This window comes from Heterocephalus glaber, unplaced genomic scaffold (genome assembly GCF_053883595.1).
Source record: "Heterocephalus glaber isolate CG9 unplaced genomic scaffold, H.glaber_assembly_v1.0 deba00001442, whole genome shotgun sequence".
In the NCBI taxonomy this organism is placed as follows: Eukaryota; Metazoa; Chordata; class Mammalia; order Rodentia; family Bathyergidae; genus Heterocephalus; species Heterocephalus glaber.
In genome coordinates this window covers 56,306,680-56,323,045 of record NW_028258296.1, presented here as the reverse complement: position 1 = coordinate 56,323,045, position 16,366 = coordinate 56,306,680, and the positions used below count along the sequence as shown (strand labels likewise).

Sequence of the window (16,366 nt, the reverse complement as noted above, 5' to 3'; positions counted from 1 at the left end):
CGAGACACCCTATTTTCCAGACAAGAAACCTGAAGTTCACAGAGGCAGGGAATTTAGCCAAGAGCCAACAGTGAGTTGGAAGAGAGGACCAAGGTTGGAGCTCCTGATCTGTGTTCTGTCTGGAACACCCTAAGGCCTTACCTGGAATAGATGCACTCAGGATGTACATCCTCAAACCCCCGTGTACCATCTCCTCCATGCAGAGGGACCATCATCCGTGTGACCAAGCGGTATGTCGTGGGTCTCTGAGTCCGGGTATCGGTTACAGGGGCAAAGGAATAATTAAAGAATTGAAGCCAAATTCACTCTTTCCTGTTCTGGAGTAGGGGTGTGCGTGTGTGTGTGTGTGTGTGTGTGTGTGTGTGTGTGTGTGTGTGTGTAGTGAGGGGAGTAAAAGAAAGTGGGGAAGGGGATTGAGGGGATCCCTTTTTGAGTCACTGAAGCAAATGAATGGAAGGGGGAATGTCCAGTTGCTCGGATCTGTGAAGCCCCTCCCAGCTTCTCCACTGCCCACCCCTGCGGCCAGCCACTGAACGGAGGAAGATGAGAGGATGCAGTCTGCCCTGTAGGTAAACAATCGGGACGGTTTCTGGAGGAGAGAGGGCAGGTATTCAGGAATCGGCTTCTGGCAGTTCAGGATGGAAACCACACCTTGCTATCCTTGCTCTCTAAAATATCCAGGTAATTGGAGTCTGAGCACTCTGGATTTGGAAGAAGGCTGTAGGAAAGGAGTTTGCGAGCAATGGTTAAGAGGAAGGGATGTGTTTTCTGGGCAGCAGGAGCCCCTGAATCTCCTGGGTTCTGCCTTCCCGTGGCTGAGGTGCTGAGGAAGGGGCTGCCTCATTTCCTCATTTACCACCTCCCTCCCTCTGTCTTCCTAAAATCACTATTTGTCTTTCCTTAGTTTCTTTCCCTTTTTACGAGGAAGGATCTGGGAAGGGCCGTATGTCATTTCCAGCCGTCCTGTGACAGCGCCCCCGCCCCGCGTCCTCTCCCCGCTCCCCGAACCCCCCCCCCCCAATGGTCTCTCCCGCTGCCGGCGGCGCGGCGGGCGGGGGGCGGAGGCGGGGCCGGAGGGGGGGGCGGTCTGCAGTGCCGCTTCCCGCACCAGAGCAGTCGCCGCGGCCGCCTCAGCCCGCGCCGGACCCCCGCCCGCGCCCTGCACGCCCCGGCCCGGGGAACCCGGCCCAGGTGAGACCCTCTCTCCGTCCGTCACCTCCCCCCCGCCCTGGCAGAGCATCCTTGCCTTGCAGCCATTTTACCCTGCGATGCTTTGCTGAAGGGGAGGGTGACCGTGCCCGCTCTGGGGGCGAGGGGCTTGGTGATGCTCCGGAATCCGCATTTATTTTAGTTGTGTGTTTAGAATGAATATATATATATGAATATATGAATGAATATATATATATATATATATATATATATATATATATATATATATATATTGTTTTTTTCTTTACCTTAGCCACGTCCCCACTACCTTCTTCAGAGATTAGCCCGGTAGGGGTTGTTAGGTAGGATATGATTCTCTCAAACTCCTCACCTTACCGTTCCCCCCATGAATGATAAATGACCTTGGCTGTGGCCAGAGAGTGCATGTGCCTCAGTCTGCTTGGCTGGACTGGGGGGGGGGCAGGTGACGGATGGAGGGGAGGAAATGAAGAATGGAAACGCTGGGGAGACCAGAGATGGTAAAGGACCAGGTGTTGGGGGCACGGATGGCGGGGGTTGCCGAGCGATGGTGGGCACTTGTCCAGCAGCAGGACCAAGGGTGAGGAGGTGCTTGGAGAAATGGGTTAGTGAATTCTTGGGGCTCGCCTCTTACACAGGGGCTGAGGCAAGATGAGGTTAGGGGGTGGCTGCCAATGCTGGTAGGGACGGTCCCTAAGCGTGTGCGTATGGAGGTCTCCTCCTGCGTCCCTGCCTCTGCCTCCCTCTCTGTGTGCATTCCTCCCTGTGCATGCTCAGCTGACCCCCCCCCCCCCGCCCAGCTGTGGATGCTCCCATCTTTCTAACCCAGGGGTAGACTGTGGGGAGGGGAGGTGCAGCCTTGGTCCTGAGGTGGGGGCTGAGCCTAACCATCTAGTTGTCAGGGGGAGGGGCGCTCTGCCCCCTCCTCCTCCAGCGTTTTGAAAAGTGACTGCTTCTTAATGTCCTTGTCACCTGGGGTAGGGTGAGCTGGAGAGCTGAGTGACCCCCAAAGTCAGGGCCTTGATGGACAGGGGCAAATTGTCCAGGAGGAATCATTTGCTCTTCCCACCATCTCCAGAATATCTCCTGGGCACATTTTTCCTGGTGAGCCACCTTAAAGGGCCCTTGTAAACCTGAATTTTGTCTCCTTTAACCTCCACCTCGCCAAGTGTTGTCTCTTTTCTACAGGCTTAGCCACTCTGTGCTGCTTTGGGGACTAAAAATAGCACCACTTCCTCACCAGGCAAAGAATCTGTCTTCTTTCTCTCCCTCCTGGGATTGCTGGGCCTGGGGGAGCTGGCTGTTGAGCCATCATGTCCTGCAGTGGCTGAGGGAGCCTGTTCTACACCACATGTATCTCTCAGGGATAAACAGTGTCAACAAACACAGGGTACGGCTCCTGGTGGGTCCATCTGCTTCCTGCCGGGTTTGGGGAAGACCCTGGTAGAGAAAGAAAAGAAAGGAATGCAGATTGCCTTGGACTGAGGAGATTTGACAGTTCCTTCTCTTTCATGGAGGATGGTTGGGCCCTGAACCATGAAGAAAAGAAGGTGACATAGGGGTCACTGCTTCTGGTCACTGTGGTCCACTGCTTACATTTGCCCTGAGGGCAAAAGACTGTGCTGTCCAGTGCTTCTCTGTGAATAACATAGTATCACTTACCCTCTTGAACCAGGACAGGAGAGAGAGAGAGAATGAGAGAGAGAGAGAGAGAGAGAGAGTGCGCGCGGAGAGAGGGATTTTTAATGAAGGCCCTGGATGAGTGGGAGCAGAAGGAGGGAGCGTATTTTTAGGGGGATGATCTCTGACTGAGCTAGGCCTGCATCTTTTGTGTCTATGAAGGAAGAAGGTTATCCTGTGCCTCCCTTTGGAGAATGTCCCTGGGGGGTGCAGCCCAAGGCCCCCTTTATTCTCTACTAGCTGCTTACGCAATGCGGTATTTGTGGACTCCTTTTTCCTTGACTTCTGGAGGAGAAGCAGAAAGGATTAAGGGGGATTAGGAAGGGAGGCCCTGGAGGAATGAGGTACGACTATAGACTTTAGACCCTTACCTTAGAAAATGTTTTTGCCTGATCAGTCATTGCCATTCCCACCCTCACCAGTGAAAGGGAGACCAAACACGACATTCTAAGGGACGGTGGTGGCAGCCAATCATCACTTTCTTAGCTTTTGATCTTCCCTCTTGTCCATTCTACTCAGGTGCCAAGTCTCCATGTTTTGGGCCTTCACTTGTTTGTCTAAAGGGAAATAATGTGGAATTAGTTTAAACACAGAGGGTTCTTGGGAGAATATTGGGGAACAGCATATAAGTATGATCTGCTTCTTTCATACTTTTCAACATATAGGAAGGAGGAGGCTAACATTTATAGCATGTCTTCTGTGAGATTAAATGCTCATGTTTACTCTTAGAAATATCCCCAGCCCCCTTTTTTACTTGAATTTTGGGATAAGATCTCTCTACTACGTTACCCAGACTGGGCAAACTTGTGATCCTCCTGCCTCAGCCTCCCAGAGTCCTGGCAATACAGGTGTGTAGCACCACACCTGGCTGTTTATCTTCAGTTTCAATTTAAAGACACAAGGGGTTACAGAGGTTACCTGCCTCTGTAGTGACCTGCCTAAGAATTGTTAGCAAGTGGCAGAATTGGGGATTTCAGTTTAGGTAATCTGTCTCCAGTGCTGAACCAGCATTCTCCTTGATAATGTCCCTTTCTGATGTCTCCTTCTCCTTGATGTTCACCCTAAAGAGTATCCAGAGATGGCCCTTGTTGTAAGACTTTTAGTGTAGGGCATTTCTCTGTATTACAGTCACCTCAATAGTAAGAGCTGATATTTATTTGTCACTTCATATGTCTCAGGTATTATGGTCAGGAGCTTATGTGCATTGTGCCATTTAATCCTGACTTTGCCTTTTTTTTAATTGTGAGGAAACTGAGCCATGGGTGTTTAGAACCTGCCCGTGATTGCTTAGCAATAAATGCAAAGCAGGAAGTCAAAGCAAGTCTGTCTGACACTGGAAGCTCCACATTTGTGCACTAGGCTATGTTGGGAGAAAATCCTCCTTGGGAGGCCTGTAAACTTGGAACCTCATGAAAAAACTGTGGAACCCACCTCTCAGCTGTCACCAGGGGACTGAAGGCAGTCGATTAGAGAGGGCTTGGCTTCCTGCTGTACATCCTTCCCAAGCTTTGCACCCAGGAATCCCAGACCATACTAGAGCAGGGAATTCTGCTTTTTCATGTTTCTTGTTTGTTCTTTGCAGGTTGGGAATAAAGGAAGGGGCCTGAACTTGACGTAGGGTAGGAGGTTAGGAGGAAGGCTCAGGTAGGCGACTGTGATTGGGCCTGGCTTCCAAGGTCAAAGAAAGTGGACTAATATTTGAATGCCCCACAGTTGGCCCAAATAATCATCCTTGTTTACGAGTGGTGGCCTGAAGCAGGGAGACCATCCTTCACCACATGGTCCAGATGGGGCTGAGGGTTGAGAGCATCTCTTTATTGGCCTTCATCATCTTAGGACTCATGGCTTCCTTTTTCTCTCTTACTTTTTCTAGGTGTCCAGAGGTTCCTGGAAGGGAAGTAGAAAGCCTTTCTTGTGCTATCCTGGCTCCCCAGCTCATGCCCACCAACCTGGCTCCCCTTCCCTTCCCATCCCTAGCCCCCATCTCCCTTTCCTGCTCACCCTGCTGAACTAGGTGTGGATCAGACATTCCCTTCTTCCTTTCCACGCATAGACACCCACTAGCCACATCCTGTTTTTTCTTATTTTGAGCCCAAAGATACTGGAACATAACTTCACCCTTGAGCAAAAAGCTGAAAAAGAAGCAGAGAGTGAAGCAGATCTGGGGAAGTGCCCTAAAGCCTCATCATGGAAGAGGGCTTCCGAGACCGGGCGGCTTTCATCCGTGGGGCCAAAGACATTGCCAAGGAAGTCAAGAAGCATGCGACCAAGAAGGTGGTAAAAGGCCTGGACAGAGTCCAGGATGAATACTCCCGCAGGTCCTACTCTCGCTTCGAGGAAGAGGAGGATGATGACGACTACCCGGCCCCCGCCGATGGCTATTACCGTGGGGAAGGGGCCCAGGACGACGAGGAAGGTGGCGCATCCAGCGATGCCACTGAGGGCCACGATGAGGATGATGAGATCTACGAGGGCGAATATCAGGGCATCCCCCGGGCAGAGTCTGGGGGCAAAGGCGAGCGGATGGCAGATGGGGCGGCCCTGGCTGGAGTGAGAGGGGGCTTGAGTGACGGGGAAGGCCCTCCCGGGGGTCGTGGGGAGGCACAGCGGCGGAAAGAACGGGAAGAGCTGGCCCAGCAATATGAAGCCATCCTGCGGGAGTGTGGCCACGGCCGCTTTCAGTGGACGCTCTATTTTGTGCTCGGCCTGGCGCTAATGGCTGACGGTGTCGAGGTCTTCGTGGTGGGCTTCGTGCTGCCCAGTGCTGAGAAAGACATGTGCCTGTCCGACTCCAACAAAGGCATGCTGGGTAAGACATGGCGGGGCGCTCTGGTCCTGTGCTGCCCAGGCTAGAAACATCTGGAGTGGCACTTGCTCCTGGGACCAGCGCTAATCCGTCCCACTAGGCTCCCACGGACCCTGCCTCCAAGCTGTTTCCAGAGGGCCAGGGTTCCTGTGTCCACTGTCTCCTTACACCCTCTTTTGGGGTAGCGTCAGTGAAGTTGTATGTGAAAGAGGGGTTTGGGGAAAGCAGCTGGACTGGGACTTGGGCATAGTTAGTTCTGTAGGAGGTGGCCATGGTGGGATGAGTCACTGTTTAATAATTCCTCTCCTCTTTTGTTTTGTTTTGGTGGTACTGGAAATAAAAACCCCAGGGCCTTTGCTCTCAGCCACTGTCCCCAGCCCTTTTAAATATTTTTGTATTTTGAGACAGGGTCTCAAAGTTGCTAAGTTATCTGGGCTGGCCTCAAACTTGCCATGCTCCTGCCTCAGCCTCCTAGAGTGCTGGGATTCAGGCATATGCTGCTACACTGGGCTTAATGTTTCCTCATAGCCTTCCCTCTTGCTACCCTGTCCCCTTTCCCTAAGCGGAACATGAAGTCAGTATTCAAAGTCCCTGGGATAAAGGGGAAGGTCAGTTTGGGGTGGTGAGGGTAGGGATCCCTAGTCCCTCATTCAGACTAGTTGGGAGTGTTCAGGCACTAGGGAGTGATGTCTGATGGCCTCTCCTGATGGGGACCCAAGGGGGAGGGCCCTAGACTCACTGAGAGAGGACTGAGGCCTTGTTGTGCCTTGGACAGGTCTCCTTGGGGCTGAGTTTGGGCATGGGTAAAATGAAAATTTAGAGTAGATGACTTAATTTAATTATTTAGGTATTTATGTATTTAGGTCTCACCATGTAGTTCAGGCTGGCCTCCAACTCACGGTGACCCTCCTGCCTCACCTCCCGAGTGCTGGGATTGCAGATGTGCACCACCATGCCCTCTGCAGAGCAGATGATTTTAAAGATCAATTCCAATTCTGATTTTATGAAGGAAACAATAAACTGGGGAGTTTTAGGACCGGAAGTATTGGGACAGGAAGGAGTGAAGGATGGATTTGTGTGAGGAATTTCCTGGGAAGATTAAAGGAATTGAGCCTCTTTCCGGAGGAATGAAAGAGAGACCTCCTGCTGCTTTAAGGGAGGCTAGAGAGGGCCCAGGGAGGGTGCGGATGTAGGCAGATCCTATCCTCACTTGCTCTTATCTCTGAGTAGACTTGGCTTCTAGGTTCATCAGATCCTTGATTGAGTCTGCTGGTTCCCACTCCTGCAGACGTTGAGCTGATGGCAGAACTGAGGTGTGTCTGTTCACAGCCCTCTCGCCTGTCGTGCTCTTCCCTCCAGGCCTCATTGTCTACCTGGGCATGATGGTGGGAGCCTTTCTCTGGGGCGGTCTGGCTGATCGGCTGGGTCGGAGACAGTGCCTGCTCATCTCACTCTCAGTCAACAGCGTCTTCGCCTTCTTCTCATCCTTCGTCCAGGGTTACGGCACTTTCCTCTTCTGCCGCCTCCTTTCTGGGGTTGGGTGAGTATCCACAGTTTAAGCCCTTTGAAGCCAGGGCTGCATCTTGCTCACTGTTATATCTTTAGGGCCCTGCATAGTGCTAGCACATCAGGTGTTTAAATATGTGTAAGTTGAATGAATGAATGAATGAATTCCTTTCTTCCCCCACCATCTTTAGGCTTCCCCTGTCCAGGGCCTGTCTGCTACTGTGCTGAATGCAGGACCGTGGCTGGTCCCCTCCTGAGCCTCACCCCACTTCAGTCCTGTTTCTGAGCCTGCCCACAAGGGGCCCGGTGGGCCTCCGCCTCACCCCTGGGCTCTGGTGAGCCCTAGAGTTATTGCCTCCAGACTACATGTTTCCTGCACTTGACGACACACCCACATTGCCACAGTTGGAAGCCTTCCCTCTCCACACCTCCATTTCCCCCGGCACCCACAGGCCCTCACTCCCCCTCTCTCCAAGCTCTTTTCTGCCCTGTAGCCGAATGCTATTCATTGCCCATCTTTGTTGTCTGGAGATTGTCCCTTTTCTGCAAATATCATCCTTTCCCACCAACTCTAGTCACCTTCAGGATTTAATGTTTGTTCTTCCCTTACTCTGAGACCTACCTGCCTGTTTCCCGCTAAGGATGGGTACTTGATGCCTGATAGTGAGAGAAGCTTATAGGGGAATATGTGTGGATAGTGTCTCTTAAAAAGAGCTATGGAGGGCTGGGGATTTAGCTCAGTGGTTTCGCTGGCTACTGCACAAGCGCAAGGACCCGAGTTCGATCCCTGGTACCGAAAAAAAAAAAACTATGGAAGTGACCAGGCATGGTGGTGCACACCTGTTATTCCAGCACTCGGAAGGCTGAGACAGGAGGATCTCCATGAGCTCAAGGCCAGCCTGGGCTACATAGTGAGACCCTGTCTAAAAAAAAGCCACAGAAGAGGCCAGGCATGATGGCATATACCTGTAAGCCCAGCACTCTGGAAGGCTGAGGCATGATGGTCACAAGTTCGAGCCCAGGGTGGGCAGCTTAGTGACTTAGTGGGACCTGGTCTCAAAAAGTAAGAAGGGCTGGGGATGTAGCTCAGTGTACAGGTCCTGGGTTCAATCCTCAGCACTGCAAAACAAAACAAAACAAATCAAAACAACCCCAAAAACCAAAATCTCTGGAAGACGTGGCAGGGACTTGGGAGTCCAGAGCACTGGGTTTGGGATAATGGGCATTTTCTAATGCTGAATTCTTAAAATGCCCTTCAGGATTGGGGGGTCCATCCCCATTGTCTTCTCCTACTTCTCGGAGTTTCTGGCCCAGGAGAAGCGCGGGGAGCATTTGAGCTGGCTCTGCATGTTCTGGATGATTGGCGGAGTGTACGCAGCTGCTATGGCCTGGGCCATCATTCCCCACTATGGTGAGCAGTCCCTAGGGTGCACCCCAGCCCGGCCTCCCCCTCTTTCCTGGGCTCCTGTGTTCCGAGCCTTGGCTTCTGGCTTCTCTGCTGATGCTGACTCTGTCTCTGCCAGGGTGGAGTTTTCAGATGGGTTCTGCTTACCAGTTCCATAGCTGGAGGGTCTTTGTCCTCGTCTGCGCCTTTCCTTCCGTGTTTGCCATTGGGGCTCTGACCACGCAGCCCGAGAGCCCCCGCTTCTTCCTGGAGGTGAATGGGGCCATGCTGGGTGGGGTGGGTGGAGGGCAGCAGGGGCCTCTGTGCTTAGACACTCGCTGTGGGTCTGGCTGCCTTCCTTCCTCAAGGCTCTGTACTGGGTGGGGGGCTTGATCTTGCTTCTTTGTCTCAGATTGCATTTCTGGAGATAATCTGTGGGTGCAGACATGAGGAACCTGTTCAATTGTGGTTGGTTTAAGATTCACAGGCATGGGTCTTGGTCCTGGCCCTGACTTTATAGCTCAGGAAAAGTCCCTACCTCTTCTTCCTTCGCCTCCAGCTGCACCTGGGTTAGGTACAGCAGGGTTAGGATGCTGCTCCTTCTCCGACTGCACACTTGCCCGTCAGTTCCCTTGGCTTCCGGTTTTTCTTTCCATTGTACCAGGGAATCCCTAGGACCTGTGTTTACATTTGTCCCCAGGGCAGTCCCCTGTCTCCAGACCTTGCCCAGGTCTGATTATGTCTGCTAGCCCAGCTTGGGGTGATACCTGGTCATGGGCCAGGGGTCCTGGGTGGGCTGGGACTCCAGAAGCCAGGTTGGAGGGAGGAGCTCTGGGACCCTGGGTCAGGAAGGGCTGACTGAGATGTGGGATTCTGTCTGTGGCTGTAGAACGGCAAGCACGACGAGGCCTGGATGGTGCTGAAGCAGGTTCATGACACCAACATGCGCGCCAAGGGACACCCGGAACGAGTCTTCTCAGTAAGCCGCCTCTCCCTCCCCACCCAGGCCACAGAGCTGATGCAGCCCCAGCCCCTACTTGGCCTTTTCTGGAGCTCCCCCACCTACTTTCCTGCATACCTCAGACCACACTCTACCTCAGTGATATTGCTACTGCAGGGAAACTGAGGCATGCCCCTGCTGGAGCTAGGGAAATCCAGAGTGTGTGACTGCTCATTCCTTCTCCTCACCCCAGGTAACTCACATTAAGACAATTCATCAGGAGGATGAACTGATTGAGATCCAGTCAGACACAGGGACCTGGTACCAGCGCTGGGGGGTCCGGGCCTTGAGCCTGGGGGGGCAGGTAATAGGGGATGGTGTGTGAAGACAGAGAAGGGGCGGGGAGAGGCAGGGGAGGGGGACTGATGGGAGGGCGGGGAAATGGGGCTCTATCTGTGTCTGCTGGAGTCAGTGCAGCCACCTTCTGGCTCGCTTGGTTCCTTGTAGGTCTGGGGGAATTTTCTGTCCTGCTTTGGTCCCGAATATCGACGCATCACTCTGATGATGATGGGCGTGTGGTTCACCATGTCTTTCAGGTGAGGGCTGAGTGGGGTGGGTACTGTGGTGGTGGTGGTGGATGGGCTGGGAGAGAGGTGTGGGAAGTGGGAAGGAGGGCACAAATGGGAAAGAAGGAGAAGGTGTGGTTCAGATGCCCCAGTGGTCCAGCCGGCTCCTCTGCTGCATTCATTCATTCGACACACTAGTATCCGACTGGGACTAACTTCTCTTCTTCGGGGGTCCTGTGCTGGGGTGGAGGAGACGTGACCCAGGCACAGTAGATAAATCCAGTTATGCAGCAGGGCGACGGTGCCAGGGTGGCGGGGAAGGGTGCTGTAGCACTTGGGACTTGGGGGTTGGGGACCCGAATTCTTAAAGGTGAATGGGAGTTAGAGGCTGTGGAGCGGGGGCTGGGAAAGTTTTAAGCAGAGGGAAGAACAGATGCTTGGGAGATAAGAGTGTGGTAGCACTCGGGAGGCTGAGAAGGAGGATCGCCGTGGGTTTGTGGACAGCCTGAGGTACATAGTGAGACCTTGTCTCAAAAAACATACTAAAACAAAACAAAAAAGGAGAGTGTGGTAGATGGCAGAGAAGACCCTGAAGTCCCCAGAACCAACATAGCTGGGAAGGAAGGAGTGCAAGGGGAGCCATGCCCTGACACAGGTGGGTTTCTGCCCCACTGTGCACAGTCTCTTCTAATGTGGAGTCTGCGCTGATTCCACTGGCCTTGATTCCCCAGCTACTACGGACTGACTGTCTGGTTTCCCGACATGATCCGCCATCTGCAGTCGGTGGACTATGCAGCCCGAACCAAAGTGTTCCCTGGGGAGCGTGTAGAGCATGTGACTTTCAACTTCACACTGGAAAATCAGATCCACCGAGGGGGACAGTACTTCAATGACAAGTATGTGGAGACCGTTAAAATTCACCTCTCCCTATCTGTGATGAGTCAGAGTTCACGGCAAGGTGGTTTGGGGCAACTTCTATGGTTTCTCCTCAATGCCAAGATTCCCATTACTCTACTGAGGGGCGAGACTTGGAGGAGGGTGAAGGTGACAGCGTCTCATCATTCTGCCCTTTCAGGTTCATTGGGCTGCGTCTGAAGTCCGTGTCCTTTGAAGATTCCCTCTTCGAGGAGTGTTACTTTGAGGACATCACATCCAGCAACACATTCTTCCGCAACTGCACGTTCGTCAACACTGTGTTCTACAACACTGGTAAGGTGGGGAGAGGGCCTCAGCCCAAAGAGCTGGGTAGGTCTTGATGAGGGAGAAGGAACCACTCCCTTTCAATAGCCTGGTTTCCGTGCTGAGAGCCTCTGGAACCCTTGGGAAGGTGGGATGGGCACTAGTGACAACCACCACTAATCTGGAAAATGCAGTGGACACTGGACATTTCTCAGTGACAGTATCTGACAAAAGCATCGAGTTTTGTTGCCTCTGGCTGGAATTGTAATAACTCAGGGAAGTAATAATACTGTGCTTTTGAAGAAGGCGAAGATAACTCAAAATCGGGTCCCTGGGAGAAAGAGAAACAGTAACAGGCATATTGATGGGGGAAAGGTTGGGAATTGTCACAGTAATCTACTTCTTTAACAGTGTTTCTCAAACTACATGTATATGAAATGCTGATTTTGTGAGCTAGACTGAGGTTTCTCACCTCTAAGTGGAAAACTGAGTAGGTTTTTTTCACCTTGCAAGAAAAAAAAGTGAGCCGGGGATGTAGCTCAGTGGTGCTATGTCTGCCTCGCAAGTGCAAGGTCCTGAGTTTGATCCCTGGTACTGAAAAAAAAGAAAAGAAAGAAAGAAAAATAGTGGATAGGCCTCATTATTTTTAGTATTTTTCTCAGAAAAATCTTCTAGACCTGCAGCACTGCTGTGGCTTATCATCAACTTAGGTGGACAAAAAGAATGAAGTAGAGACATAATGGGAAACCTTGCAAACAGTCAAATTGTTTGATAGATTATGGTCATTTTGTCTTTACAATCCCTCGTTCCCATGGTGATGTTCTTTGGTGTTTTGTAATGAGTGCCCAGAATAGTTCTGAGAACCCCCACAAGTGGAGAGCCCTTTCCCATTTTCTATAACTGCCTGTGTGTCTTGGCCTTCACCCCAGACCTGTTTGAGTACAAGTTTGTGAACAGCCGTCTGGTGAACAGCACATTCCTGCACAACAAGGAGGGCTGCCAGCTAGATGTGACGGGCACTGGTGAAGGTGCCTACATGGTATACTTCGTCAGCTTCCTGGGGACGCTGGCTGTACTTCCAGGGAATATTGTGTCTGCTCTGCTCATGGACAAGATTGGCAGGCTCAGAATGCTTGGTAAGTGGAGAGGCTGGGTGGTGGGAGCTCAGGCCTGACTGGGAGGCCGTCGGAAGGCTTCTCACCTTCGGCTGTGGAAGAGGCTGGTCTGAGAACTTCTTTCTCATGTTTTGTTGGGGGTGCTGCAGAACGGGGTGGCCCAGGCATAGAAGTTTCTCTGGAGGGTGTAGGAGTCAGGCAGAACAGCAAGTACGTCGGGCACAGGTTGTGGGTTTGTGTCTCAGCTCCACTGCCTCCTTTGGCCAAGTCACCTTTTCTTAGCCCAGCTGCCACCTGTGACATGGAAGTGACGGTACCAGTCCTGCAGGTGGTTGATAGGTCAATGTGTGCTTGGCCCACAGTTGGCACTGAATACTGATTAATAAACGATTACAAGGGAAGTTGAAGATGAGTGAAAAGCCTTCTTTCTGGCTCCCGTGAGAAGTCTCGAGCAGGGCTGTCCCAAAGCTGGGTCCTGAGCGGGCCTCACCGCAGCTGGGCTCATGCTCTCGCCACTCTTGGCTGCAGCTGGCTCCAGCGTGATGTCCTGTGTGTCCTGCTTCTTCCTGTCCTTCGGAAACAGCGAGTCAGCCATGATTGCATTGCTCTGCCTTTTTGGAGGGGTCAGCATTGCATCCTGGAATGCGCTGGATGTGTTGACTGTGGAACTCTACCCTTCTGACAAGAGGTAGTTGGGGTGTGGTGTGGCAGGGCAGCAGGTTTAGGGCTTAGCGCACCGGAGAAGTGGGGGTGAATGAGGACATCTTTGGGGGTGGGAGGACACGTGCTGTGTTTCTCCTCTAAAAGCTGATAGTTTTTGAAATCACTACTTGCAGTTTTAATTATTAATCTTTTTTTGGTCTCTTTCCTCCTTGTCTCCCAATTGGTCTGTATTCCTCGTCTGTCCTCCCCTCCCTGGTCTCTCTGTCCTTTCCTCTCCCCCAACTTCACTTCCACGCCCACCCATCTTTCTCTGCCTCCCTCCTGGGCTCTGCCCTGCACGTGGCCCTGGGGCCGCCGAGCAGGACCACAGCCTTTGGCTTCCTGAATGCCCTGTGTAAGCTGGCAGCTGTGCTGGGGATCAGCATCTTCACATCCTTCGTGGGAATCACCAAGGCTGCCCCCATCCTGTTCGCCTCAGCTGCCCTTGCCCTTGGCAGCTCTCTGGCCCTGAAGCTCCCCGAGACCCGGGGGCAGGTGCTGCAGTGAGGGGGTCCATGGGGCCCTGGGGGTGGTGGGCACACTGTGAGACCAACAGCTCCTCCTCTCCCCCCCCGCCCCCGTGCCCTGCCGTCCTGGCCCCAGAAACCTCACTCCCCATTCCTTCGGTGTCTTAGCTGTCCGTGCGTGTGCGTGTGCATGTGTGACCCCCATGGGCAGGGCGATAGGGAAGGTTCTTCCTCCCAGTTTGGGGTGAAGCTACTCCCCACCTCCTACCACCCTTGACTTTGCACACAAGACCGAGCCCATCTTGCTCTCCCCCAGTGTTAGTGAGGGGCCCTTGTTTCCCTGCTCCAGGGGTTCCAGAATAGGCTTCATGCCTTCCCCCTCCTTCCCTCTGCTTAGGCCCTGGGGAAACCATGGCTGAGCAGATGTGTGGGGGACTGGGGCCAGGGTACACACCAGGGACCAAAAGAACTTCTTACAGGCGGGGTGGGGGGCCTCCTGTTGGATGCTGGGGGAGCAGCAATAAACCTCAGCCCTCTGGTCTCCACTTTCCCCTCAATTTGGGCTTCAAATATGAAGCCTGAATTTTATGTAATTAGCTGATTATTTATTTATGTATGAAGTTCTGAGGCAGCTCAGTGGACTGTGTGTGAATGTGTGTGTACACTTATGTATGTGTGTGCGTGCCATGAGGTGGTGGTATCACTGTACTGTCCTCAAATATAAGCCAAGGGTAATTTCAGTGGACACACACACAACCCTGCCTCCCATGGTACCTCCCCGAAGCTCGTATCTGTGCTGGGCCTGGGAGGGAGAAGCTCGAGGGCAGGCTGGGGTAAGAGTCCCATGGTCTATCTAGGGAGACCTGGGGGTACCGGACAAGGCCTATCTCTCCTTCCTGTCAAGCCAAGGCCTCCTCTGGAGGGAGAGGCTGCCCCTGCTACAGCAGACAGGAAGCACACAGCACCTTCCCAGGCCCCCAAGGTCTGTCATGGGCTGGGGAGCAGGAGAGGGAAGGAAACCAGGGATGTGGACAAACCAGCAGATCAAAAAGCACAAGGAGCTGGAGCGAGGCAGGAAGCAGGGGCCCCCTGGCAACTCCTCTAGAAGTGAGGAGAGGTTGGGCAGTGAGAGACCCCTAATGCAGGGACCAGAAACCTGTTTCCCCACCTCACTCTTCCACACAATAGCCTCTGTAGGTGAAGCTGCCCCACCCCACCCTACTCTGTGTGGCTGCTTTTGTTGGTGCCTCCTCCCACCTCCACCATAGCTGTGATGTGTTGTAGTTTTTAGCTGTCTGTAAAATGTTAAAAAAAAAAAAAAAAAGTTAAAAGGAAAAAAGTGAAAATAACAACAAAGAAAATCCAAATGCACCCTCTTCACGCTGCATCTGGTGCCCTCAACCCGTGGCCACTCCCATTTTGTAACTGAACCAGGTGGTGACTGTTTAACTCTGGTGTATGTGCTAAAGGACTGCCTTCTCCTCCAGTGCCCAGTGTACGAGTGTGTGCCCTCTCCCCTGCACCCCAGGGAGACCCATCCATCTCCCTTGCTCTCCTGGGGAACCCTAAATCTGACTATTGATGTGAAAAATGAAATGAAAAATACCGACAAAAAATAAAGGGAAACAAATCCTTAAAATCCAAAATGGCTGTTTCTTTACCTCGCTACCTATTTCTAAATCCATTCTCACAGTCCTGGAAAGGTAAAACAGTAGTGAAAAGCAACTCCCTCTTCAATCTGCAAGCCAGAATAACATGATGGGTCGCATGTACTCCCTAAATTGGCCTCTCTAACCCTGAGACTTCCATTTCCACAGGTGGAGGGCCCTTTAAACCTCCCAGCTTTAAAAACTTGGAATGTTTCTTAAAAATAGAAGCAACTAGCTAGGCATGGTGGTGCAGGCCTGTAATTCCAGCACTTGGGAGGCTGAGGTAGGTGGACTGCTTCAAGTCTGAGGCCAACTTGATCTACAAAGTGAGTTTAAAGCCAGCCTGAAAAGCACAGCGAGACCCTGTCTCCAAAAAAATGTAACTTTTGTCCAAATCTAGTGTCTTTAAAATATACAGATCTTGGACTCTATTCTCAACGTACGGTATCAAATCCTTTTTGGGGGGAGGGAGCCTCAAATCTACATTTTAAATAAGATTCCTTGGGCTGCAATCGAGTCATTTTCTGATTTTGATAGTAGTTCTCAGATCAACCCCTTTCCTTCCACTCCTGCAGCTGCCCTCTGAGGCAGGGTTCTGCCTTCACTTTTGGTTGATCTTTGCCCATACTCTCCTGGGCTAACCCACTCACACATCACTGCCGGATCACTCTGTCCTCACAAGCTCTCAAAATTCTTTCATGACTGCCTTCTCTCCAACCAGATGCAGTCTAAACTCTTTAGTCAGAAATGGTCAGGCAGGTTAAGCAGCCTTCTTTTCCAGTAATTTCCACATTTCTTTTTTTTTTTGGTACTGGGGATCGAACTCGGGTCCTTGCGCTTGCGCAGCAGTAATTTCCACATTGAGACTACTGGAAAGTTACTTATGTAAATCACTACTTGAGCTCCTCTCTGAAATGTTAAACTGGGCAAGGTGGCACATGCCTGAATAGTAATTCCAGCACTCTGAGAGGCTGAGGCAAGAACTCTGCAAATTGGAGCCTAGCAACTTAGCAAGACCCTGTCTCAAAATAAAAAGGGCTGGGGATGTAGCTCAGTGGGAAGACCAGCAGTTCAAGCCCCAGGACCACCAAAAAAAAAATGATGCAATGTTTGGAAGAATCATAAGCAGAGGGCTAAAGGGTTCTTAGCCTCTTTTCATTGTTTTGGTGATTAAAAAAGGTTTT

General features: G+C 52.0%; 1 protein-coding gene across 3 annotated transcripts; it reads left to right on the top strand.

The window, feature by feature from the left end:
* Window positions 1–512: 512 nt before the first annotated feature.
* Sv2a (synaptic vesicle glycoprotein 2A) lies at window positions 513–15,179 on the top strand. 3 transcript variants are annotated; one of them, XM_087213371.1, is made up of 14 exons: window positions 1,095–1,191; window positions 2,377–2,578; window positions 4,742–5,677; window positions 7,034–7,214; window positions 8,440–8,591; window positions 8,704–8,837; window positions 9,454–9,543; window positions 9,758–9,868; window positions 10,012–10,100; window positions 10,802–10,966; window positions 11,146–11,279; window positions 12,179–12,385; window positions 12,893–13,052; window positions 13,390–15,179. In XM_087213371.1, exons 3-14 carry the CDS (start codon window positions 5,056–5,058, stop codon window positions 13,571–13,573), a joined length of 2,229 nt encoding a protein of 742 aa, XP_087069497.1. In that variant the 5' UTR covers window positions 1,095–1,191; window positions 2,377–2,578; window positions 4,742–5,055; the 3' UTR covers window positions 13,574–15,179. The 3 variants fall into 3 exon arrangements, with proteins under 3 accessions (XP_004853999.1, XP_004853998.1, XP_087069497.1); XM_004853942.4 differs by lacking the exons at window positions 1,095–1,191; window positions 2,377–2,578 and adding an exon at window positions 513–681; XM_004853941.4 differs by lacking the exon at window positions 2,377–2,578 and having other exon boundaries at window positions 1,067–1,191.
* Window positions 15,180–16,366: the final 1,187 nt, after the last annotated feature.

Coding starts and splice junctions, on each gene's coding strand:
- Sv2a (XM_004853942.4), top strand. CDS start 5,056: ATGGAAGAGGGCTTCCGAGACCGGGCGGCTTTCATCCGTGGGGCCAAA. Junction 9,544..9,757: donor ACCCGGAACGAGTCTTCTCA/GTAAGCCGCCTC, acceptor TCCTCACCCCAG/GTAACTCACATTAAGACAAT. Junction 10,967..11,145: donor GGACAGTACTTCAATGACAA/GTATGTGGAGAC, acceptor CTGCCCTTTCAG/GTTCATTGGGCTGCGTCTGA.